At 39.8% G+C, this 26,023-nt stretch overlaps 7 protein-coding genes across 10 annotated transcripts; all 7 read left to right on the top strand.

Moving 5' to 3' along the window:
- Window positions 1-291: 291 nt before the first annotated feature.
- Window positions 292-1,091, top strand: LOC139292179 (gamma-crystallin M3-like). 3 transcript variants are annotated; one of them, XM_070914385.1, is made up of 3 exons: window positions 292-300; window positions 442-690; window positions 810-1,091. In XM_070914385.1, the coding sequence occupies exons 1-3, from the start codon at window positions 292-294 to the stop codon at window positions 1,089-1,091; spliced, it is 540 nt and encodes a 179-aa protein (XP_070770486.1). The 3 variants fall into 3 exon arrangements, with proteins under 3 accessions (XP_070770486.1, XP_070770487.1, XP_070770485.1); XM_070914386.1 differs by lacking the exon at window positions 292-300 and adding an exon at window positions 338-346; XM_070914384.1 differs by lacking the exon at window positions 292-300 and having other exon boundaries at window positions 421-690.
- A 2,659-nt stretch (window positions 1,092-3,750) lies between these two features.
- On the top strand, window positions 3,751-4,502 carry LOC139292188 (gamma-crystallin M3-like). The gene is made up of 3 exons (XM_070914400.1): window positions 3,751-3,765; window positions 3,879-4,121; window positions 4,230-4,502. Exons 1-3 carry the CDS (start codon window positions 3,751-3,753, stop codon window positions 4,500-4,502), a joined length of 531 nt encoding a protein of 176 aa, XP_070770501.1.
- A 3,584-nt stretch (window positions 4,503-8,086) lies between these two features.
- LOC139292189 (gamma-crystallin M3-like) lies at window positions 8,087-8,819 on the top strand. The gene is made up of 3 exons (XM_070914401.1): window positions 8,087-8,095; window positions 8,200-8,442; window positions 8,544-8,819. The coding sequence occupies exons 1-3, from the start codon at window positions 8,087-8,089 to the stop codon at window positions 8,817-8,819; spliced, it is 528 nt and encodes a 175-aa protein (XP_070770502.1).
- Window positions 8,820-12,207: 3,388 nt separating this feature from the next.
- Window positions 12,208-12,953, top strand: LOC139292274 (gamma-crystallin M3-like). The gene is made up of 3 exons (XM_070914545.1): window positions 12,208-12,222; window positions 12,321-12,563; window positions 12,681-12,953. Exons 1-3 carry the CDS (start codon window positions 12,208-12,210, stop codon window positions 12,951-12,953), a joined length of 531 nt encoding a protein of 176 aa, XP_070770646.1.
- A 2,158-nt stretch (window positions 12,954-15,111) lies between these two features.
- Window positions 15,112-16,575, top strand: LOC139292273 (gamma-crystallin M3-like). 2 transcript variants are annotated; one of them, XM_070914544.1, is made up of 3 exons: window positions 15,112-15,138; window positions 15,943-16,185; window positions 16,300-16,575. In XM_070914544.1, the coding sequence occupies exons 1-3, from the start codon at window positions 15,112-15,114 to the stop codon at window positions 16,573-16,575; spliced, it is 546 nt and encodes a 181-aa protein (XP_070770645.1). The 2 variants fall into 2 exon arrangements, with proteins under 2 accessions (XP_070770645.1, XP_070770643.1); XM_070914542.1 differs by lacking the exon at window positions 15,112-15,138 and adding an exon at window positions 15,789-15,821.
- A 3,110-nt stretch (window positions 16,576-19,685) lies between these two features.
- On the top strand, window positions 19,686-20,505 carry LOC139292186 (gamma-crystallin M3-like). Its single transcript, XM_070914397.1, has 3 exons — window positions 19,686-19,724; window positions 19,872-20,114; window positions 20,230-20,505. The coding sequence occupies exons 1-3, from the start codon at window positions 19,695-19,697 to the stop codon at window positions 20,503-20,505; spliced, it is 549 nt and encodes a 182-aa protein (XP_070770498.1). The 5' UTR covers window positions 19,686-19,694.
- A 1,845-nt stretch (window positions 20,506-22,350) lies between these two features.
- Window positions 22,351-23,247, top strand: LOC139292184 (gamma-crystallin M3-like). The gene is made up of 3 exons (XM_070914394.1): window positions 22,351-22,362; window positions 22,610-22,852; window positions 22,972-23,247. The coding sequence occupies exons 1-3, from the start codon at window positions 22,351-22,353 to the stop codon at window positions 23,245-23,247; spliced, it is 531 nt and encodes a 176-aa protein (XP_070770495.1).
- The last annotated feature ends 2,776 nt before the right edge of the window (window positions 23,248-26,023 follow it).

Raw genomic sequence — 26,023 nt, 5'->3', positions numbered from 1 at the left:
GACTGGTGATGGGAAGGTAACAAAGTGCTTGTCGCCGCAGACCAAACTCTGGCAGCACAAAGAGTCCCACATCTGATGCATTTGCTGCTGTCACCCACCTGAACCCCATCGTACAGCCACTGCAGTTGGCACTTTACCAGCTGCATACAGTCTGGAATAATAACCATTTACAGACTGATTTAACAAACATGATGGCCCTGTATGCTACACTGCTGAGTAAGATATTCAAAACAATGGCTCCATAGATCATTTAGCTATCATGATGGGGTATAAAAGTGACAGAGAGTTTGGATGGGCAAAGTACCAGTACAATCAGGGGTTAGGATTGAACACCAAAATGGGCAGAGTAAGAGACCATGTTTATGCAGTAATTTAAATAGTTTCAACGTAACATTTCCGACCATGTGCTATCATTTTGAAATGTCACTGTTTTCTTTTCAGATCATTTTCTACGAGGACAAGAACTTCCAGGGTCGCTCTTATGAGACCAGCAGCGACTGTGCTGAGTTGACCTCCTACCTGAGCCGCTGCAACTCCTGCAGGGTGGAGAGCGGCTGCTTCATGGTCTACGAACGCCCAAACTTCATGGGCCACCAGATGCTGGCGAGGAGGGGAGAGTACCCCGACAACCAGCGCCTGATGGGGATGACCATGAGTGACTGCATCCGCTCCTGCCGCATGATCCCCATGGTATGAAGCTCTGTGCTGACTCTAGCTCTGTATGCGTGTGAGGTCAAAGATATAAACATAAACTCTCAAACGCAGAACAGAAGAAACCGTTGACTGTCTCTTCATGTGTCATTTTACAGCACAGAGGTCCTTTCAGGATGAAGATCTACGAGAGGGAGAACTTCCAGGGCCAGAGTCACGAGCTGATGGAGGACTGCGACAACATCATGGACCGCTACCGCATGTCCGACTGCCAGTCCTGCAACGTGATGGACGGCCACTGGCTGATGTACGAGCAGCCCAACTACAGAGGCAGGATGATGTACCTGAGGCCCGGAGAGTACAGGAGCATGAGAGACATGGGAATGGGCCCCATGGACATGAGGATCGGGTCCATCCGACGTATCATGGACTCCTGTTAGAGAAGTGAACAGGCTCGAGACTTGAAAATGTAATGAATAAATATGAATAAAGAATTTATCAATTTATCATTCATGTTGGGTTTCAAAACATCAACCACTGAGCTGGGACGACATTTTGGGCACTATCTCAAAATTAGAGGGAAAACTGCATGAATCATCAGCATCACTGCTCCCATATGTGAAAGGACAGTTTGGGCTGTAGTGAAAGCTGCTATTTTAATAACTGTGTCCCACAGCCGGTCAAGACTTCTTCATCTTCTACCTGCGAAATGTGTTATGTCATATATGATGCACGTGACATTAAAAATGAATTTCAAAGGATGGAAATGGTAGCTGTGAGACTTTGCATGATTTACCTGATGGTTCCTGAAATGACCGCAATTAAATACATCACACAATATACTCTATTTGAGTGTAAATACAGTCAATAAATAGAAATAAGGCTGGGGGAGGACATGCAGGTGTTTTATTAGCATGTCACTGCTTGGTCTTAAAGTGTCACAATTCCAGTAACACTCGTGGTATAAAGAACATCATTCTTTTCGCAGCACACGTTATTGCAACAATGCTAACGTCGATGCTAACGATGGCTGCAAGGCTCTGATATTGCGCTTGCTGCCACAGTAAATAGAGTTCAGAAAAAAAAGTTTTTAAAAAAAAGTGGGAGATAACTGGCTGAGCTGATTAACTCAAGACTGCTGAAGCTTCATATTAACTGCAGATACATTTTGGAGGGAGGACACTGGAAGTATGTCACAGTTGGACGGGATGTCTTCATGGCCTGTATGAACAGGGCGAAATAAAAAAACTGGAACAGAGCCACCATTCATTATTTTGTCATCAATTTCCCTGCGTTTTTTGCTGTCATGACCTGTCAACTTGTCTACTGTGAATAAGGCCGATCGTCACACCAAACATAATTAACCAAAAGTGCATTAACTAGCTGCTGTACTTCATCACCCCACAGTACGATTTAGTGAACTTTCAACATGCCTGCATACAAAACCTTTTAACTTATTTATGAAGTTACACAGAATATGCTAAATAAACCAAAACAAAAGAGGTAGTGAACCATATTTGTATAATGGACCATTATATAAATGTATATTTAGAATAATGCAATACAAAAGAGTTGTTTCCCCCCCCCCCTGAAGTCTATGAATGCACCATTGAGGAGGCAGCCTGAGGCTTGTGCTGAGGAAGGACATTCACTTGATAAGACTGTGCTGAAGATGTGCTGAGTCTTTGGAATTAAAGTCAGTTTCAGAAAAAAAAAAGAAAAAAGAAAAAAGTAAAGAGTTGCAATCTGATTCCTTCAATAAACTTTATTGTAACGAGTGAAGTAACAACGGGGTACAATCAGGGCAGGTGTTTGTAATTATCTATGAGGATCCAAATGAAGAATAACAAACTAGCTCCTGCTCCTAATGTCTGTTGGAGTGTATTCAATCATTTTACATTTACCCACAACATGAATGGACACTGCCTTAGAAGAAAACTCCGAAAAGAGGGTAAAGTTAGGTGATTCATTTGTTGCAGTACCAGTGTATACGTGGACTTACATTTATACGCGTGAGTGATGGAAACATCTCTTAGTAAACTTCACCCTCCAGCATCCGCATTTGATTCGTAATCGCAGCTCATGTACACTGACACCAAACATCTTTTGGATCTTTAGTTAAAAGAAAGTTGATGTTGTGTAACACCTGATAGCTAGCACCTCCTCGTGTTTAGAAGGAGAACAGAATTAACTGAGGGCAAGTGGGAATGACTACGCACAAGCACCCATACGTAATATCCAAAGTTTGGTGTAGCCCTAATTCAATCAATATCAATAAGATGGCTGTTACCAAAAAGATTCACATAACGGGTTTTCTGATCTGCCACATGTAAAGTTGACGTTCGGTTTGGTGACGGCAACTCAAACTACTGTATTAACTGCAGTGCACTCAGAGAACTGGACTCAATGATCACAACCATAAAAGTTCTGCATATAAAACTGCAACTTTGGTGGGATTATTAAACATTAAGCCTCTCTAAAATGAGAAGGGAAATAAAATACAGATAACAATTAATAAAGATAAAAAAGTAAAATCAATATATATTTCTATATATCTATATATAGATATATAGATATATATAACACAAACCATATATAAATAACACAATCCATATGTAAATGTCCATTCTCACTCCAGCCTTCTTGGAAATTCCTCATTTGTACCTATTGAGTTTGTTGTTGATAATTATATAACACTCAACTTGCTTTTGTTTTGCGATTTGTTTACATAAATGTATATTGAATTCCATCTAAGAGAGTATTTTCTTTATCATTTAGTGAGTGAAATGTTGAATGCGCCGGGAGATAGAGATGGCTGTCCTATTACGGTTGGAAGCTTCTCTTTATTTTCTTTATGTTAGACAACAATACTGCATGTGTACAGTACATGCATTTCCACCAGAGTGGTATAGTGCTAGATAATAACCCTTTAGCGCCCTGACTGCTCAGTAGGCTTCTATGGCATGTTGCTGGGTCAGGGATTTGCACAATAGAAGCCCTACATACTTTTTTCACATTGAGCAAGTATAAAAGTAACAGTTACCAGCGACAGGAATACACAGCAGCCACAGCTCAGTCCCGAGGAACAACCAAACAATCATGACCATGGGCAAGGTAGGTACTGGGAGTGCTCCATCCAAATCCAAAGTCCATTTTAAAAAGCTTAAATTATTACTCATTAAAATCTCACTGAAAATGGTACTAATGAAGGATTGTTGTGCTTTCAGATCATCTTCTACGAGGACAGGAACTTCCAGGGTCGCCACTATGAGACCAGCAGCGACTGCCCTGAGCTGACCTCCTACCTGAGCAGGTGCCACTCCTGCAGGGTGGAGAGCGGCTGTTGCATGGTCTACGACCGTCCCAACTACATGGGAAACCAGTACTTCATGAGGAGGGGCGAGTACGCTGACTACATGAGCATGATGGGAATGAGAGACTGCATCAGGTCTTGCCGCATGATCCCCATGGTAGGTATAAAACAGCGTCCATCATACTGTGGTTTTTCTATGGGTGACCCTACCCCCCCCCCCCCCAAAAAAACGTGATATTAAAACAATTTGTTTTCAAAAAAACAGCACAGAGGCCAGTTCAGGATGAGGATCTACGAGAGGGAGAACTTCGGAGGTCAGATGAGTGAGCTGATGGACGACTGCGACAACATCCAGGACCGCTACCGCATGTCCGACTGCCAGTCCTGCAACGTGATGGACGGCCACTGGCTGATGTACGAGCAGCCCCACTACAGAGGCAGGATGATGTACATGAGGCCCGGAGAGTACAGGAGCTTCAGGGAGATGGGCATGAGTGGCATGAGGTTCATGAGCATGAGGCGTATCACTGACATGTAAAAACACTTGTATAGAATATGTCTAAATATGCCAAAATAATAAAACTTTTTTGACAAAATGATTCTATCTGTTGCGTCATTTAATATTAATGATTGGGCAGCCATTCCTGTATCATGTGACTAGGGCTTTCCAGTGATGCTTGTCATGTCTTTATATAATTGTATAAATGACCTATAAATATGTGAAACAATACAGAAAAGTACGCAGTACATACACATTTGATGGTTTCTAAAACTACCAAGTACAAGATTAAGTAGGAACTACTAATAACTACAAACTTATTTGCAATTTGAAGTCACCCATACATTTGATTTATACATTATTTATATAAAGTGTAGCTTAAAATGAGTAGTAACATGTGATGGAGTTACTCCATAACAGATTTGCGAAACAATTATTGAACACAAGCACTAGGTTCGTTTCGTGCTGCACAGCAAACATTTTCAGTTAATTGGGACTTTCTAAGGAAGCAAATTGACCCAACACACTTTAAAACAGACTTTACCCTAAAGAATGAACACAAAGTACAGAAGAAAGTGATGAAAAAACATTTTGTCATTTGTGCTGTAGCCAAACATAAAGGATAAAGATATGATATCATCATGGAATACACAAAATAATGCTTTTAAAGATCTTACTGTTTTGGGGAGAATAGCACTGCTTTGGCCCAAAGGATGCGTCCAGTGATTTTGATGACCTTGACCTTTACTGTAGTGCCATTGTTAGTTCAGAATTGCACCTCACCAACACTTTATTTATATTGTCCAGAGTATGAATCCAAACGCTTTTGTTGGCCCCCGACCTTTGCGGACCATCAGCCCGCACAAAATATTCAAATTGGCTGACAAATTTACTGAGCACAATCATGCAACACAAGAGGACACATTCATGCTCATGAACTCTTTGAATTTAGAAATTCTAGCACCGTGGCCGGGGAAATGTTCACACAATTACGTTGTAATTTCTCGTTAAGAACATCGCCACTACTCTGAGCAGGTCTTGCAAATACATTTTCTATAAATTCCACAAAATACCCACTGGTCTGTTTTGAAAATGTGTTTCACTGGTTGCTTTGAGGCAGAACGAGGGGTCAGTGGGTATGAGATGGACATCGGAGGGTGTAAATGATCATGAGGCGTATCCCGACATGTCGTAGACTTTCATGCATTTAACTGTTATCAGTCTAAGAAGAAATAGTTGGTAAACACTTCCCGTTTGCAATTTCATGGTATTTCATTGAAATGTTTTTTGTCTTATTTGTTCAGATTCCCACACAGATTACAGTTTAGATCATAGGTCACGCCTTCCTATACGGACCCGGACCTATAATCAATAAATTATTAAGGGATTATACATTTTGACGGGGCGCTTCTATTTTAACCGGCGAAGCTTTTCTAGTCTTTGCGGCGCTGGTTTAGCGGATCAGGAAACTCACAGAGCAATTGCATACGAGTTAAGCCAGCCCACGTGATGCTACTCAGCCAATCAAATCTGTGCACTCCAGGCGACTCTGAATACAGACAGACGAGAGAGGTGAGAGGTGACAGATGATAAGACGAGCGAGCCAGAGACAGGGAGAGAAACACAGACGAAGAGACGAGTAAGAGACAACAGAGAAAAATAACTGGACGTGGCTCTCTAAGAAGAGAAAAGTGGACAGCGAAAACAGAACAGGACCCCGACCCATTCGTTCACTGCCCAACAACGTGCTAATGAATGTTCCCTCAGAGCTGCTTGGATTTTGGGTCAACACAAAAAACCATTTGCTGATGGAGGGGTTGTCAAGGAGTGCATGAGTGCAGTAGCTGAAACCTTACTTGAGGGAAAACAAAAAGGAAGAGCCTTGTGACAAAATAAAGCAGCCCTTCTTTTACTTAATGAGAGAGGAACATTATACATATCTACAGTATTATATATCTGTATAGCTCAATGTTAAGTGACAATAAATATTGTCAAAATGTTTTTGAATTGTACTTTCTTTATTTGATTTGACAGTCAGTTGTTGATGACATGCAGATGTTGATACGAAACGACTAGGCTACTTCAATATATATATCACACTAAATCACAACGCAAGTTAGACATTAGGATGTTCCGGACCGTTGCTTGAGGACATTTTCTCTAACTGGACCTCTTCGACTTTTAGTTGAATACCCCTGGTTTAGATGATTGTTTCTCCTGCGCACACTTCACCTTATAGAGTACGTCTTTTTTTCCCAGAAAATGTATAGACAAATACTTCATCGGTTCTAGTTGGTAAATCAATAACCATTTTTGATTATTGTATTTGTGTCTTGTGTCATGTTAATAGGATCACATTCTATCCCTTTTCTACCTTTTTCTTATTTGACTTCTTTATATTTGCAGTATTTGGCTCTTAAAATGTGGCTTCTGAGACAATGATGGAGATGAGTTTGGCTTTACGTAACTTAACAAGTAGTTTGAACACATTCAGCATTAGCTAGGTGATTTACAAAGTTCATTTTGTAATGTCAGTTTACTGGGTGTGGGCAGTAATACTCAGCATGTCAAAACTGCTGTATGATGTCTTCTGTGGCGTTATCTCAGTTGGGGCTTAAAAGCACAAATTTATGACAGAAACCTGGTGTAGGAGTATGAGGCATGGAGTATGAAAGACAATGAGGGCCTCATGTAAACACCATTGACTTGCATTATAGGAATAGCAGGATACAGGGTAGCTTAGGTTATAAATGCTGTGATATGTGGCATTGGTTCATGTGATACACTTTTCCCTACAAATATACTGAAATGAATTCAAGAAACAGCCACATAGACGCTGACGTATCGTATGACCCCTCCGAACATTCGTCTACATGCAACCTGGAGAAGCATAATTCCAGTTGAAGGATTTCAGCTTTTCTCTAAATGTCACGCTGAAGGCATCAAATGCAAAGAAATCCTACAGGGACCTAAACCCATAACCAATAATCACGACCCTCCATATTAATTTTTTTTCCTTCACTAACACCAACTCAAGGGCAGCGCACTGTGTTAGTTGACAGTTGATAGTTGATATTGCCAGCTTTCAGGGGTGACTACAAACCCATTTCAGATGGCAATAAAATGACACACTTGCCCACAAATGTTGACTGTTGAGGTTTTATATGCGAAGCCTTTTGTCCACTGAACATTTAGCTTTGGTAAAAATGTAAGCTTGTTGGCTCCTATTGTTATGGGGGAATCAAAAAGTGAGATCAAGCTATAAAGTAATTGTGGCTCTTGACTATTGCCACATAACAGTTGTATTGTGCAGCTTCCAGCAACAATTTTAGACTCTCATATATAACCAATTACACTGCTAAACCACTTTTTTTGAAAAAAAAAAAAAAAGCTCTATTCTTGTAAAGGAAAATTCTGTTTAGAGGTTGTGACCCTGTTGGTATATGGGTAAGCAACTCAAAACTCTATAGGCTTCTATACTAGGTTGCTGGGTCAGGACTTTGAACAATAGAGGGGCACGCAGTCTTTGTTTCTGGCCAGGTATAAATGTAACTTGTTCAGACAGGCAGGGTATCAGTTCAAACACAGTTCTCCGGGAGATCTGGGAAACCACCGCAATCATCATGGGCAAGGTAGGAAAACATTATTAAATAAACATTCCTTTTCCTAAAAATATGTAAGGGGACAGTGTAAATATGACTTTAGTCATTAAACCCTTCAATGCTTTTTTTTCCAGATCATCTTCTACGAGGACAAGAACTTCCAGGGTCGCTCCTATGAGTGCATGAGCGACTGCGCCGACATGTCCTCCTACCTGAGCAGGTGCCACTCCTGCAGGGTGGAGAGCGGCTGCTTCATGGTCTACGACCGTCCCAACTACATGGGAAACCAGTACTTCATGAGGAGGGGCGAGTACTCCGACTACATGAGCATGATGGGAATGAGCGGTGGTATCAGGTCTTGTCGTATGATCCCCATGGTAGGTATAAAACACACCAAAAAAATTGATCTTTGAGTAATAATACCTTTTTAACTCTGGAAAAAAAAACACAACATAACTCTCTTGTTTCTCGAAAACAGCACAGAGGCCAGTTCAGGATGAGGATCTACGAGAGGGAGAACTTCGGTGGTCAGATGCATGAGCTGATGGACGACTGCGACAACATCCAGGACCGCTACCGCATGTCCGACTGCCAGTCCTGCAACGTGATGGACGGCCACTGGCTGATGTACGAGCAGGCCAACTACAGAGGCAGGATGATGTACATGAGGCCCGGAGAGTACAGGAGCTTCAGGGACATGGGCATGAGTGGCACCAGGTTCATGAGCATGAGGCGTATCATGGACATGTGCTAATTGTACATTTTGACTTCAATAAATGATATAACTTTCTAAAATTTGGTGTCATGGTATTTAATTTAATGAATGTAGCTTTTCTGAAAAGCAAATGTTCTCTAATTACAAACATTAAAGCATTAAGTTGATAGATGATAGTACATTTGAAAGGCAATTAAATCATCTTTCTGTGTCACACTAAACGTCTCACTACAGGACTTTATGTCGTGCTGCACAGCAAACATTTTCAGTTAATTGGGACTTTCTAAGGAAGCAAATTGACCCAACACACTTTAAAACAGACTTTACCCTAAAGAATGAACACAAAGTACAGAAGAAAGTGATGAAAAAACATTTTGTCATTTGTGCTGTAGCCAAACATAAAGGATAAAGATATACACATACACATACATACTATTTAAACATCTATATGCATATGTACAAAAATCAATTGTGCATCAAATGGCAGAATAAAAAAAAATATCTCACATGAACTGTGTGTGCGTACACCCATCAGCTTCTGTCATCAAACCAAAACAAAGTGTGAGGACTTGGCAGAATTCCAACGGAGGATTAAACCACTGAGCCGCTTTTCCATAAAAGTCATACCAGCAATCTGACTTGGTCAGACAATTGTTAAAGGGTCCCTGTTATGCTAATTTCCAGCTCTATATTTTCATTTTGTGATTTGCATGATTCACAGTTCAACAAAGTCCTGATTTATCTCAAACTGGCCCTTCATGCAGCCCCTCAGTTTCAGTTCTAGAACAAGCCGTTTGAGCTCCTGTCTCTTTAAGGCTCCCCTCCCTACAAGCCCACTTTCTACTGATTGGCCAGCCAGAAGTCTTTGGAAGAACTTCCAAAGGCAAACTGTAAACCTAATGTTACTAAGCAACATTGACATAAACATAAACATCTCGTCTGCGTGACATCAGATGGACGCGGCGGTTGAAAAAACTGAAACGGAGCGCTCAGAGCAGTCAGAGAAGACAGGGATTACTTTTACATACGTTTACCTCATTATTGGCAACTTTATTCATGCCAACTGCTTACCAGCAAAATTCTTTACATACACCATGAGAACAAATAGGAACGACCTAAGATCTAAGACATTTTGACATTTTCAACTATAATATATTAGGTAGATTGAGGGTTAGAGTGAAAGAGTGGAAGTGATGGAGGCAATGCTAGTAATTTTGTATAGGGTCCCATTTTCAAATGCTTTTTTACTCACTCCAGGGTTTACACACCCTCCAACTCTAAACAAAGCCTTGGTGATACTAAGTGTCTTACCAGTGGCTATCTAACTAAGAAGACATAACACGTAAGGCAACTTTGGAGTCACTGTAGGCTGACCGTATTTTAAACCCCCCGAAACCAGGACCCTTAACTGGACATGTATGCGCTTATGCACGCACCATAGGCGTTTTCATCAGGACGGGGGACAATTATTTCAGTGCTTATCACACCTACCGAGCACACCTTTCAACACCATGGACGCCATAAACGCAGCATTTTCGCTGGGTCCTTTACGAAGGAAGGAGTAGGCTAAACCTCCTGCCTAGCAACAGCCTTGACAACGACACATTGATTGATTGACACAAAGCCAGCCAAATCAGTGTTGCATTGTTTATGTTTTTATATTGGGTTAGTATTTCCTCCTTGTTTGGTAGAACTATTTGTCTCCCGTCCCTATGTTTCTCTGAATGCAAAGAGACAAAATTGATATCAACACACCCATCCAACTCCGAATCAGCTGTCCAAAATGTGTAAGTAACAGAACGTTATTAGTAACTATAGTATAATTACTGAATTATAAATTGTGATCCCTTATACTACCATAATAAAAGTTATCACATTACTGTAACATTTTATGGAATGCATTAATGCACAAGAATCAAGTGCAATGAACAAATGACACTGCTGTGTAAGCTGCTTAATGGGTGAGCACGCCTGGCTAACTAGCTTACTAACTTACGTAATTACCAACTTACAAGGGCAAGCTAGGTGCAGCCTAAAATTAAGGAACTACATTATCTAATTGGGTTATAGGTTATGTAACAAAAGTCCTAATCAGAAGTGGCAATGGGCCCTGAAGCTCGTCCCAGATGGTAACTGAGTCTTCAGTCATGTTAGCAACTGTACCGTTTTTTTTTTAAATTTGATTTGGGGATTTTTGGATAATTCTCTAAACCTTTTCTCTTGTAAAGGCAAAACACATTGTTTAAAAAATACTTACAATGAAGCTAATATCTCATCTTTGTGTGGCTTTTTCAAATATATTTGCTATAGTTAACACTCAAACAAACAATTATGTTAGAAAGAATCATTTTAAATAATACTAGGACAAGGCTGATGAGCCGTATTCTACAATGCAAGAACCGCTCCTTTATTTCCATGTCTTCCACAGAAATCACACAGAGATTTCAATGTTTGACAGTTACAAACTACATTTGATGTACAAACCCTAAAATTACAAACCCTGATCCAGGGTCCTTCAAGTAGCTTGAAGGTGAAAAATGAACTTATTCCACACTGAAACAGTATCACATGTAGACTACAGTCTTTATTAGCTTGTTCCCCGCTCATCTTGAATCGATGTTGTTTTCACACTGAATTTTTCAAACCATAGAATCAATGCAAAATATCTTTTGTGTTGCGGATCACTTTATACACATTTCCTCAAAATAGACTCTCTACTTTAAGTCCCCCCATTTAGCATTTATATGCAGTATACACATACATTTATAAACACTTAATAAACAGTTTATAACACACTATAATATAGTTGTAAGCAGATGTAAGCGTTTATTCATGTATTTATCAACAACTGTAACTCCTGTGGGCAACCACAAGCAGAGACTGGTTTATAAACAGGTAATGGATGACAATACAGTAAAACACAATTATGTCCTAATAGACGTTATAGTTGTTGACAAATACTGTACATTAATAAACACTTACATGTCCTTATAGCTGCGTGGCTCTACAAACAGTTGGATAAACAAGTTTTGTTCTTATAGATATGCATTAAATACTGGTACATGTCAGACTATTGTCGTCACACAAAAGTTTACTCATGTCAATCAGTGGGCCATACAGTGTGTTTTGTAATGTGTAAAAGAGACTATTGTTGGTTACTCTGTATTGTAACTTCAAAATAAATGCTCGTTGTATTGACCTCCCTATGGAAAAATCCATTCTAAAGATTTCTAGGGGATCCAGTCACATGGAAAATGACAAATGCCTCTCAGCCCTCTATAGGCCTCTATACCATGTTGCTGGGTCAGGAGTTTACACAATGGGAGCCACAGATTCTCTGGGTTTGGTCAGGTATAAAAGTAACAGTTAAAACAGGACCAGCATCAGTGTTGCAGCAACCGTTCTCTGAAGAACTAACACAACAACCATGACCATGGGCAAGGTAAGCACACTCACCTCACCAACTACTTTTGATTATCAAGTATATCAATATTATCTTTTAGCTTTAATTCATATTCCTTGTATTTTGTCCTTTTCCAGATCATCTTCTACGAGGACAGGAATTTCCAGGGTCGCTCCTATGAGTGCATGAGCGACTGCTCTGACATGTCCTCCTACCTGAGCAGGTGCCACTCCTGCAGGGTGGAGAGCGGCTGCTTCATGGTCTACGACCGTCCCAACTACATGGGAAACCAGTACTTCATGAGGAGGGGCGAGTACGCTGACTACATGAGCATGATGGGAATGAGAGACTGCATCAGGTCTTGCCGCATGATCCCCATGGTAGGTATAAAACACCGTCCATCATACTGTGGTTCTACTCCGGGTAACAACCCCCACAAAACTTGATATTAAGACATTAATTTGTTTTTACTCTTAACAAAAAAAAAAAAAAAACAGCACAGAGGCCAGTTCAGGATGAGGATCTACGAGAGGGAGAACTTCGGTGGTCAGATGCATGAGCTGATGGACGACTGCGACAACATCCAGGACCGCTATCGCATGTCCGACTGCCAGTCCTGCAACGTGATGGACGGCCACTGGCTGATGTACGAGCAGGCCAACTACAGAGGCAGGATGATGTACATGAGGCCCGGAGAGTACAGGAGCTTCAGGGACATGGGCATGAGTGGCACCAGGTTCATGAGCATGAGGCGTATCATGGACATGTAAAAACACTTGTATAGAATATGTCTAAATATGCCAAAATAATAAAACGTTTTTGACAAAAATGATTCTATCTGTTGCGTCATTTAATATTAACTTAGCACATGATTGGGCAGCCATTCCTGTATCATGTGACTAGGGCTTTCCAGTGATTTTTAGCGCACATCATGGACATACTTGGCATGTTTTTATGTTTTTTTGAATGTTTTAAATATGTGAAACAATACAGAAAAATCAGTGATAGCAGGAATACAGTACTTGGTACATACAGTACATACACAGAATGACATATGTTGCACATTTGCTGGTTTCTAAAGCTCCGCAAACTACAAATATCTGAGTACAAGGTTAACAATAGTAATAACCATCCCTTTGGCACTTTTTTGGCACAAATCTTTTTGTGGTCACCCCTACGACCCTAAAATGAGTAGTAGTAAAAAATAAAATAAAATAAATGATGACTATGAATGACAGTAGAGGTAGAGTTACTCCATAACAGATTTGCAAAACAATATTTTAACACAAGCACAAGGTTTCATACTGCACAGCAAACATTTTCAGTTAATTGGGAATTTCTAAGGAAGGAAATTGACCCAACACACTTTAATAAATGAGATTTTACACTTAAGAATGAACAGAAAGTACAGAAGAAAGTGGTGCTCTAGACTAAACAAAAATGTCGGCCCATAATGTAAAACACTGGCTTATGATATCACCATGGAATCCATCATGCAACACAAGAGGATGAACCTTTTCCACATTTGCATTTAAGTTACAAGTTATAAAATAATTGGCTGGTTACTATGACATTTGCTGAGCACATGCACGCTCCAGAGGACATAAACCCTTTTAATTTAGGAATTCTAGCACCTTCAGGGAAATCTTTACACAATTACATTTCTTGTTAAAACTATCTCTCCCTCTCTGAACACTACTTTAAAAGCACTGGGTTGATGTTGGATGAGGTGACAGGAAATTCCAAACTTGTTTTGCCGCTTCATTTAATTTCACTCCCATTTAAAGCAAATTGAAATCCTGTGTACAGCGCGCATTGTCAAGCTGCTTTCTCAAGTGGCAAGGCGGTTGGCTCTTTGGGCGGCCGTTCCATAGTCTTGGTGTTTGTCTTCCTGGCCCACAGTGCAGTGACAGTCAGTTGGTAGTGTTCATCCGCCTTGTAAAGATCTTGACCTGGTTAGCAGACTCTGCATGTCTACTTTGCAACAACAAAAATACAATATGCTATCAATGTGACCGTAGCAATTACCTTGTAGCTAACTATTAAAGTCAAGCTAACAGTACTTAAAGCCTATCCTTGCGATGCTTACGTTACCTAAAGTCAGTATTGGCAATCAAAACATGCAACAGAAACTGGAAGGGCAAAGCGTGGTCATAAAAAGATGTGCTCACTTCAGTGGTCTAGCCTGTCGAATTCATACAAACCACCGTCGATTGCCTGGTGCATGTTGTTCATCATGCTCATAATCACAGGAAGCTTGGCGGTTGCTTGCTTTGCTCGACAAATGCAGCTAACGTTAGCTAGTTTTGTTTAAGCCACCAACGTAAAATCATATATTGACGGAAAACCACACCTTGCAATGTATTTCATAATTACTTATTACATACCTGTCTAGGAGGAAGAGGGCCAATTCAGGATGGGTATTGAATTCTTTAAAATCTGTAACCCTCTCCATTTGTTGAATGACCGACCGACGTTGACTTGTGTCTTCGCCCGTCCTCACCGTCCCTTTCAGCTTTTTCTTTTCTTCGGTCAATCCTTTTCTTTTCTCTTTGCTGATCCTGCCCAGGTATCAGCCGTAACCACAAATTGTAACGTGAAAAATAAAATTCTCTGAAGAAAAATCCCTACTTACTATCTGTAATGTTCCCATATTTTAGCTTAGCATGAATCTGCCGTTGGTTGCTTGGTATCATTGGCTGATAATAAAGTGATTTGCAAACGGAAAGTTAGCCTATTTATCAGCCAGCTTTATCAACGTTTATCAGTCTGGATGAATTAGTTGACGTTATCCACTCAAGACAGTATTTTGTTATGTTAGCTAGCTAGCAATTAGTCCGTGCTAGCAAGCGAGCTACGTGGACTTTGTGTTGGGCTCTGGTGTTTTGGATTGTAAATTTGTAAATGGTTTAATAATGTGTATCCTATATGACTCCAAGTGAAATAAAATCCTTAGCTTTGGACAATACGGACAGGTTGTTGTTGATTAGACTTCAAAATGTACAATAAGGTAAAGTAAAGGTGGTGAAATATTTGTTCTACCTCCGAATTTCTCATTAAAGAACTAAAATATTCTGTATTTCCTGTGTGGAACCCAAATTCGTTTTCTATTCGTGGAGTCATTTTCGCTGACATGCCACTACCAAGAGCAAGTTACTACAAGCACTATTGTCTCTATAATATCAACTTAACACTTCCATAATGAGCCAAATAAAGTGTCACACAATACACATGAAGCATATTCTAACAGATTCTGAGGCATATATGTGTGTAACAAAGTTATTACGCCAATATAGAGTGAAATATAGAAAAAATATGCACGATACAGGTTATACAAATGTCACATGGGCCAGCCTATTCATATGTCACAAGCATTGAATGCTTTCTATAATGAGAGAAAAGGCCTTTCTAAAGACTGCGAGGTCCCCAGTCCCTGAAAAAATGGACATAACCTCTGCATTCTATAGGCTTCAATAGTAAGTTGCTGATTAAGGGGTTCTCTGATGGGGGGGGGGGGGCACTGACTCGTTACGTTTGGTCAGGTATAAAAAGAAGGGGTTAAACTAGGAAGGCAGTTCAGGAGCAACAGCACATCTGCAGCCAACATGAGCAACACCGGCATGAGCATGAGGGGCAAGGTATTTATAATGATAATAATATAATAAGTCTTTTTGTAAGTTGAAGAAATGACTGTTTACAAAATGAGATCAACATTTTCACTTTTTATCCTAAATAATTAATTTCATTCATTTTTTTCAGATCATCTTCTACGAGGACAGGAACTTCCAGGGTCGCTCCTATGAGTGCATGAGCGACTGCTCTGACATGACCTCCTACCTGAGCAGGTGCCACTCCTGCAGGGTGGAGAGCGGCTGCTTCATGGTCTACGACCGTCCCAACTACATGGGAAACCAGTACTTCATGAGGAGGGGCGAGTACGCTGACTACATGAGCATGATGGGAATGAGAGACTGCATCAGGTCTTGCCGTATGATCCCCATGGTAGGTATAATATAATTATGATTTGTTGTGTACAAGGTGCACTGACCCATAATACTGTACAATGACATTTTTATGACTCCACGCTTAACTCTCAAACTGTTTTTCAATTTACAGCACAGAGGCCAGTTCAGGATGAAGATCTACGAGAGGGAGAACTTCGGTGGTCAGATGCATGAGCTGATGGACGACTGCGACAACATCCAGGACCGCTACCGCATGTCCGACTGCCAGTCCTGCAACGTGATGGACGGCCACTGGCTGATGTACGAGCAGGCCAACTACAGAGGCAGGATGATGTACATGAGGCCCGGAGAGTACAGGAGCTTCAGGGAGATGGGCATGAGTGGCATGAGGTTCATGAGCATGAGGCGTATCATGGACTCTTGCTAATAAATCTTCACTAAATGTTAACTGAATCTATCAAATGCAACTAAATAAAGCAATTGCTGCACTACTACTGACTTTTGTCGAGCTTATTGCCCAACTGTGACTCAATGAAATATTTCACATTATACCATAAAATATAAATGGGTCATAAGAATTGATATATTAGATTTCTTTTGACAGCAGGTAGCCGTTAGCAAGCAAATGTTCATTCTAAAATGTTTAAAATTTGATGAGAAATTTGGCTCTACATTTTATTGTTAGACCCAACAGACAAAGGCTTACAACAAAGAAGGATATAATATTTAACAATGCATGAACTTTACGGGTGGATAATACAAAATTGACAAATACAACCAAAATTGGGCTACTCAATTGTCAAAGCAAAGTAAGAATTCGATTTAGTTTCACATATTCCCAGTGGCATGTATTCAGATCCTTTATTTAAATAAAATACTAATACCACACCAAAAACACTCCTTGCATTATTGTTACTCATGCATTAAAGTGAAAGCAGGATTTTACTGTTTTAGTCAGTTGAAGTGAAGCTCAGTTCAGCTATTTTTTAGGACTGCAAATAATGATTATTTTCATTGTGGATTAATCTGCTGATTATATTTTCCATTTATGAATTGATTGATTGTTTGGTTAGTAAAAATTCAGAAATCTGTGAGAAATGCTGTCCCAATTACCCAGAGCCCAAAGTGACGCCTTCACAATGCTTGTTTTGTCTGCAGTCAAAACCTCAAAATTTAAATGAGCCAAAATTATTAAAATAATTAAAAGGAAAAGCAGCAAATCCTCACATTTGAGAAGCTGGAACAATGAAATGTTTGGCATTTTTGCAAGAAAAATGAGCGATTATCACAAATGCCAACTCATTTTCTGCCAGTCGATTAATCAGCCAATCGTTTCAGCTGAACTTGTACATTTTCATGTTTTGTGTGCAAAAATCAGAACTTGTAAAGTTACTAGTAAAGCTGTCAAATTGTTGAAGTGGAGTAGAAAGTACAATCTATCCCTCTAAAATGTAGTGACATAGGAGTATAAAGTCGCATGAGAAGTAAAGTACAAGTAGTATTTGTATTTAAGCAGTTAGATACATTCCACGTAAAATCTTGAACAAACACGCAGTTTAAGTATTTACCCAGAGTGAACATCTGTACAGCGTATGAAACATGGAAGGCGCTTCGGACTTTGCGGTCAACCCGTGATGCAGCTAATGGTAGCCACTTGAACGAGCTAACGTTAGCTAAGGTTTGTTGTTTATATGCCACATAGCAAAATTTTAGACATGAAATATCACCGTAATCATGCCTTGTCTCGCTAGCCATTTGTCCGTTTATACATCTACGACTCCCAAGGACCACTTCAGTAATCCAGTCACTGAGCTTAACATTCTGTTTCGTGCACCGCTAAGAGCAAGCGCAAGCTAAAGTTTACTTTGTACTGACCTGAAATAGTTCGCAGTTAAAATCACTTCACTTAAATTATGTTTAAATGTTATATGAATTCAGCAATTATGGTGCAGAGTAGCATTGAGAATTTGCTATACGTTAGCTCTGATTCATGTCTCAGATTGGCTCCTTCTCCGTAGAAACGTCGGCTGAGGCTCATCTGAGTATCAAAGTATTTAGAGATATTTGCCATAATAAACTGATGGGAAAACCAAGGCTTCTCATTTAGAATAAAGAAAACTGATGGCCCTAATGTAAACCTGCGGTATGCTAAATTGATTGTGTTTACATGTCAGAAGAACATTAGGTGGCTTTCCATCGACCTGTTTTTATGCACATTTTTCAATTTGCTCATTAAAAAACCTGAGACGAAACACAGAAGATTCGAAAAATGTTTTAAATATTGCTAAAAAGTTTTTATGCTTGATTGAGGTGGGAAAAGTAAATAAAAGCCGAGAAAGTGCAGCGGAAACACGCTTGGTAAAATCATCACGACATACAGAGAGCATGTGACTTAAACGCCACGAAGAGATGCGGCGATGAGGAAACAAACATAAATGCCATATGTCCATCGTGTGTTCTACATTTTCTTCCACCATTTGAGGTGGGACTGGAACTCTTTTAATAATGTCATCTTCTTCTGCAATGGTCTAATGGCACCTGACTGAAGCACTGAACCACCTGCTGCTTATGTTGATGAACCAACTTCCAATATTCGCATAACAGGAGTGGATGGAAACACGCATTATTTTTGTGTGTTCTTCTTCCAGATTTTTCCGAATATTCGATTAGAATTAAAATTTGCACTACGTTTGGATGGAAACTTGACTATTTAGCTCATACACAAAATTACAGTTAAACATTTACTGCAGTCTGGGGTCACGGCTCATTATGTTTATTCTACAGCAATTGAGAAAATGCAAAATATGACATTTCTGAACAGGGATGCATGAGGTAGCCAATATATCCAATATTGGAATCATACAAAGAACATATTAAAAATAAAATAAACATTGTCAGCTGATTCTTAAATACCAAATCACACATCCGAGCAGATTCATACTGCTATAATTAAATTATTTAAGGTCGAGCTTTATGACTTACTGTATTTTGTTAGTCTTTGAATTCGTTTGATGAATTATTAAGTATAAAGTTAATTACGAAGTATTTAATCTTTTTTTTGCAGTTTTGTAAGTTTGAGTTATTTCCTTCCATAATAAAATCAACATCAGATTAACAGTGATGCACTAAAGTGTAAAAAATCAAATGTTATTTATAGTGCATCATGAAGTACAGCAACTATTAATACTTTCGTATATAATAAACAATTTAAACAGTTAATGCAACTTTAATTGAACTGCCTCTGGCATAACATAGATAATACATTGAAACAGGAATAACAACCTTAGAATTGAAAAAAAAATAGGCTTTGTGTTACCTGATCAGCTGGGTAAAATTTCTAAGGTCTTCGAGGGCCCAGTCATGTGGTTATGTGACACAGTAACACAGGCCTGTACAGCGCTCTATACCATGTTGCTGGGTCAGGGGTTTAAACAATGGGGGCCCACTGACTCTGTAGGGTTTGGTCAGGTATAAAAGCAAGGGTTAAATCACACAGGACAGCAGTGCAGCAGTAGCAATAGCAACAGCAGCAGCTCACTTCCAAGTATGACCACCACTGACATGAGCATGGGCAAGGTAAGCTTCAGAATCATTTTAAACTCAAATTACACATATCATGATTATTGTTATTTACACAGCATAAAATGGTAGACTTGCTAGATTCAATTATGTCCATGTTTTTGCTGTCAACCCAAAATAAACTTAACGCATCCCATTTTCCAGATCATCTTCTACGAGGACAGGAACTTCCAGGGTCGCTCCTATGAGTGCATGAGCGACTGCGCCGACATGTCCTCCTACCTGAGCAGGTGCCACTCCTGCAGGGTGGAGAGCGGCTGCTTCATGGTCTACGACCGTCCCAACTACATGGGAAACCAGTACTTCATGAGGAGGGGCGAGTACGCTGACTACATGAGCATGATGGGATGGAGTGGTGGCATCAGGTCTTGCCGTATGATCCCCATGGTAGGTATAAAATCTGTGCATACTGTGGTTCTACAACGTTCAAAACCCCCACAAAACTTGATATTAAGACATTTGATTTTATTTACCTAAATTTATTATGTTTTAAAAAAAACAGCACAGAGGCCAGTTCAGGATGAGGATCTACGAGAGGGAGAACTTCGGTGGTCAGATGCATGAGCTGATGGATGACTGCGACAACATCCAGGACCGCTACCGCATGTCCGACTGCCAGTCCTGCAACGTGATGGACGGCCACTGGCTGATGTACGAGCAGGCCCACTACAGAGGCAGGATGATGTACATGAGGCCCGGAGAGTACAGGAGCTTCAGGGAGATGGGCATGAGTGGCATGAGGTTCATGAGCATGAAGCGTATCATGGACATGTGCTAGACAATTCCATTTTGAAATAAAACATTAAAGATAAGACAAAAACTTGAGCCTGTGGCTGTTTCTCTGTTCTTTCATGTTTACAAAAATAATGACTTTATGAAATACACTGAATAAACAATGAGGATTACTAATGAGTACCAAAATATAAAGAGGTGTCCAAAGCAAGCATGTTCACAACATTACAGAAAACAATTTCACTACAATGTCACTTTTCACTTGGATAACAAATCAAGAAAAGAACAACATACATTCTGCAACAGTAAATGTAAGAAAAATCATGTATTAGTTTACACAAATCACAACTAAGAAAAATAGATTGAAATTATAGAGGCATCAAATATGTTGATTAAATATGTTTATTACAAATTATTCATCTGGTGTAACAATTGATGAAGCAGTTGTAAGAAATGCATATATAACTGGAATAAAATGTATAAATTCTTCATCTAAAGCCGCCGTAGTTGTCAGCCCTGGCTGTGTTCAATACTCTTCAGTATTCACTATTTTTTTTATATATATGTATATATATATATATATAATATATATGTAATTTACTTAACCAGATAACCAGATCTCATTGTGATTAAAATCTCATTGAAGAAGTCACCAAAAAATCCAGTAAATACAATACAAGATACGAGATCAATCGATCACGTATGAGTCTGCATCTAAAGTAGAGTAAAAACAATACATTTAGATATTTAGTTCACTGTTTACCGCGTGTGCCTTTCTGTAGTGCTGTCGAAATCTTAACTGAAGATGATCATTCCCCATAATGCTCTCAAATGATTCCACGATGCAATGTATAAAATGCATATTGAATTGCATTGCAAATTGTTACCACCCGCAAGCCTGCATTGTGCAAAGTAAGGTCAACTATTATAATTATGCAAACAGCTGATGATGATATTGTGTATGTGTGTGTGTGTGTGTGCAAATAAGCAGTGGTGGAAAGTAACTAAGTACATTTACTCAAGTACTGCACGTAACTACAATTATGAGGTAGTTAATAGTAGATTTTAGGGGTTAAGCAAAATATTATCAACAAATAAAATGAGATATATTATTTTGGATTAAGCTACACAGCAGTATATAAAGTAATTTGGATTGGCTCCATTTACCAGCTGCAACATTAAAGTGACACGTACATCAGTCTATCACTGACTATACTCCAGTAACATAACACACATTATTATGAAAAGTGACATGCTGCATAATTAGTACTTTAACTGCAGAATGCTTTTACTTGTGACATAGTATTTCTACACTGTGGTAATGCTACTTTTAATTAAGTAAACGATCTGAGTACTTCTTCCACCGCTGCAAAAAAAAGCCTACATATGAAATAAGTGTATAAGTGAAGGTTGCCATAAATCAAACCGGTATTTGCTGCAGCCTTCATAGAATTCGTGCACGCCTTTGGAATAGCACAGGCACCTTTGTATGAGCACTTCATTTACCTTCGTGGTGACTTGAGGGAACAGTTTGAACTGAAGACTCACACTGTGCCTTAAAGAGGATTCAGACATGTACTGCCTGTATTTTTTTGTTTCAGTGTTACTTCCACATTAGAACAAGTTAAATCACGATGACATTCAAAGTAATCAAAAATGTAAATGATAGATACAGAAGCCATTTGATCTAGAATGATGAAAGCCTGTGAGAGGATGCATAATAACCCTTTCCCATCAGCAGTCACAAACACAGGGACTGACATTGCATGCTCATGCTGACTCATGGCTTCTACACAATAGTGCCATAGATTGTTTGGATGTCGCGTTAGGTATAAAAAAGGCTTAAATCCGGGATAGGATTGCTAAAGCATCACTCAAAGTATCAGCCACCATGCACGGCAAGGTAAGCTTATTACTTTTACTTTTACTTTTCTATAATTGTTTCTCTTACAATGTTTGCACACATTCAGTTCTTGTCTTTGCTTTGTTGTATTCATATGCGTGCCAAGAAAAGCTACATGGATGCATCCTTTGGGCACTACTACCACACTAAGATAATGATTCCATAATGACAGCTGTTTAGAGTTGACATTTGTAACCATCCATCGTAATGCATCATACTGAACTTTGACTGCTCCTTCGGATTCTAGATAATCTTTTACGAGGACAGGAACTTCCAGGGTCGTTCCTATGAGACCAGCACCGACTGCGCCGACATGGCCTCCCACCTGAGCAGGTGCCACTCCTGCAAGGTGGAGAGCGGCTGCTTCATGGTCTACGACCGTCCCAACTACATGGGAAACCAGTACTTCATGAGGAGGGGCGAGTACTCTGACTACCAGCGTATGATGGGTTTCGGTGACTGCATCAGGTCCTGTCGTATGATCCCCATGGTATGACACTATTGATGATATCACGAAATACAAAGTACTACTACTCACATGACTGCTAACAGGAGCTGAGTTTCCGTCAAAAGGACTAATGCCTATATATTTACATTTCCTCTTAACAGCACAAAGGGTCCTATAAAATAAGGATCTACGAGATGGAGAACTTTGGAGGTCAGATGAGTGAGCTGATGGAGGACTGCGACAACATCCAGGACCGCTACCGCATGTCCGACTGCCAGTCCTGCAACGTGATGGACGGCCACTGGCTGATGTACGAGCAGCCCAACTACAGAGGCAGGATGATGTACCTGAGGCCCGGAGAGTACAGGAGCTTCAGGGAGATGGGATACGATGGAATGAGATTCAGCTCTATCAGACGCATCACTGACTCCTGTTAACTTTACAAATGAATCTGTTCATAAAAAATCTGACCTCATAAATAAACAGTTTTCAAATTCAACATGGCATACACCATTGTTAATGTTGGCAATATATTAATTTAATTGTGTTTGTATATTGTATAATTTGAATGCAAAATTTTGATACACAATACAAAAAGAGACAGTGGTTGTTGCTCATTGATTGGCTCCGTTATCCTCTACATTAGTACCAAAGAAGAAAGACCTCAAATGTTATCATCATTTACAACTTCATATTTTCACCTACAGAAGCTCTTGGTTGTTAAATAAATAAATATTATTCTTAATATATCATGGTTTATTAGATGACATGAGGGAGTTAATGTCTCTGTTCCTTTATAGCTACCAAGAAATGATATGAACATGTTATAATGTTCAAATAAGGGTTAGTGTTTGAATGCAGGACATGCGGACTTGATTGACTGAAATGGTCCCGAACACCTGATGTAGCTTTCAACGTTATGGTAACATTTAAGAAGCCTACACAATTAATGTAATATTCATATGTAACTTCTCACCACTTTTTTGTATTATTATAATCATTATTATTGTTAACAGCTGCTAACAGAATTAGAATTAGAGTCTTCCCTTCCCCTTTATTACTAGAAAATCAAAAAGCAGTTCATGTGTTTCAAACAGTGGTGGAGGAATTATTCAGATCCTTTACGAAGTAAAAGTAGTAATACCACACTGAGAGAATACTCTACTTCAAGTAAAAGTACTGCATTCGAAACATTATTTAAAGGTACTACATGTAACAATTTGCATGTATTAATCGCTTTTTATTGCCAATGTAGGAAAAGATTGTCACGTCATTTAAAAAATGAGACCCTCCCCGACTTTCTCGGTTTCTATGTAATGGACTAGGGGTGGTTTTACTGGGAAAATCAGAACAATGTGAAGTTTATTCGCGCTCCTGAGTGCCTTGCCCGAGCCTCTTTTCAGCTCCCCTACACCACCAACACTGTGCAACGCTAGCAAACGTTAGCTTAGAAATGGAGTCTGCAAATGTCAACAAACGACCAGCACGGGTCCACCAACACAAAGTCCATGTAGCTTGCTTGCTAATGTGGATGAATAGCTTGCTAGCTAAATTAAATACTTGAGTGGATAACGTCAGAATGTCTGATGTGGCTGGTAAATTGGCTCGGTTGCCCTTTGCTAATCACTACATCAGCTAACGTTATGAAGCAGCCAACGATCCATGCAGCGTACATAAGTTACAGCCAGCTGGCTAACCTTAGCTTGCTCGCTCGCTAACGTTATCACTAGCAAAATAGTATGTGAGTGGATCTGTTAGTTGGCTAGCTGATCCATTATAAGTGATGTATTATAAGTGATGTATTATGACAACCAGCGTTGATTTTAGCCAACAATAAATGACGTAACATATCTGTAATGATTTGACAGATATATCACCTGTTTTTGGGGAGATTTTTGTCATTTTATTTGGCTCATGGCCTGCATCCGAAGACGAGAGCGAGAGCCACTGCTCAGCGGCAGACTCTCGTTCAGCGAGCTAACCCCGTAGTACAAAGAGGCCAGCGATGGCAGAGAATTAAGCTAGTCTTAGTTTAGTGAAAGAGAGAAACCTGAATTCAGAATATGTATGTGGGACACAGTTGTACTTTTCTGTCTAATAAAGACATCTGACATATTGTGAGTTTATTTATTAGACAAAAAAGCTAAGGGAGCTTGTGGAGCATAGCGAACCCGCCGCTCGCTCACATCTCCCGGCTGAAACTATGGGGGGTCGTCGCACACACACGTGCACGAGTATATCGGCGGTTGTTGGGTTGACACTGGCCGGTTGTAAAAATATAACATATTGCCCAACCCTAGTGTATACCTAACGTTTGCAACTCCATGTGAAATATTCATAAGAAAACTCCGTATAGAACCTTTAAGTAAAAGTATGTACTGTAAGTATTATCAGCATCATTTACTCAAAGTACTCACTGTATAGTAAAATGGTCCCTGTCAGTGTTTTATATTAGATCTGATGTTTCCGGATTAATATTACTGCTGCATTAATGTGTATGTTGCATTTTACTGCTGTAGATGTTTATGGTTGACCTAATTTGAAGGACTTTATACACTGTTGGGTGGTTTCATCTACAGCGATGCATCATATTCTATAAGATCATCATATATTCGTAGCGTTGCTGTCCTGTGAGGACCTCATATCTCTAAATAGTCTAAAAAGTACTTTCATGAGTTCAGGAAAACGGCGCTGTTTTCAGTTGTGACAATGTATTTTCTGTCATTGCAGTCAGTGCCTCATCCAGACGTTGATCTGGATCTTTGTCCCCCCCCCCAGGAGAGTCAGCCTTTCCCCTTCTCTCCCTAGTTTGCATGTTATCACGACTCCCTCTGTGTGCTTGCTTCTCCTCTTTCCAGGTATCTATGGTGAAGAGGATGTGGTGTGGCTCAGATCCGGCTTAGTGGGCGACACCTGAAGCTGCTCAGTTATACTCCTGGATCCATCCTCCTCACTTTCACAATCTGCGTTTTGTCATCATAATTGTATACACTACGATGTTCTGGTGAGAATCTATTCTGTACACACGACATCTACTTCCTGTCTGTCCATCCTGGGAGAGGGATTCATTCAAATCGAGGGTCTAAGGACAGAGGGTGTTGCATGCTGTACAGATTTGTAAAGCCCCTTGAGGCAAATTGTGATCTGTGATATTGGACTATATAAATAAAAGGCTAGACAGGAAGTGACGCCATGACTTCAGCTCTTTATCTC

This window comes from Enoplosus armatus, chromosome 11 (assembly GCF_043641665.1).
Source record: "Enoplosus armatus isolate fEnoArm2 chromosome 11, fEnoArm2.hap1, whole genome shotgun sequence".
In the NCBI taxonomy this organism is placed as follows: Eukaryota; Metazoa; Chordata; class Actinopteri; order Centrarchiformes; family Enoplosidae; genus Enoplosus; species Enoplosus armatus.
This window is presented reverse-complemented; position numbering and strand designations above follow the sequence as displayed.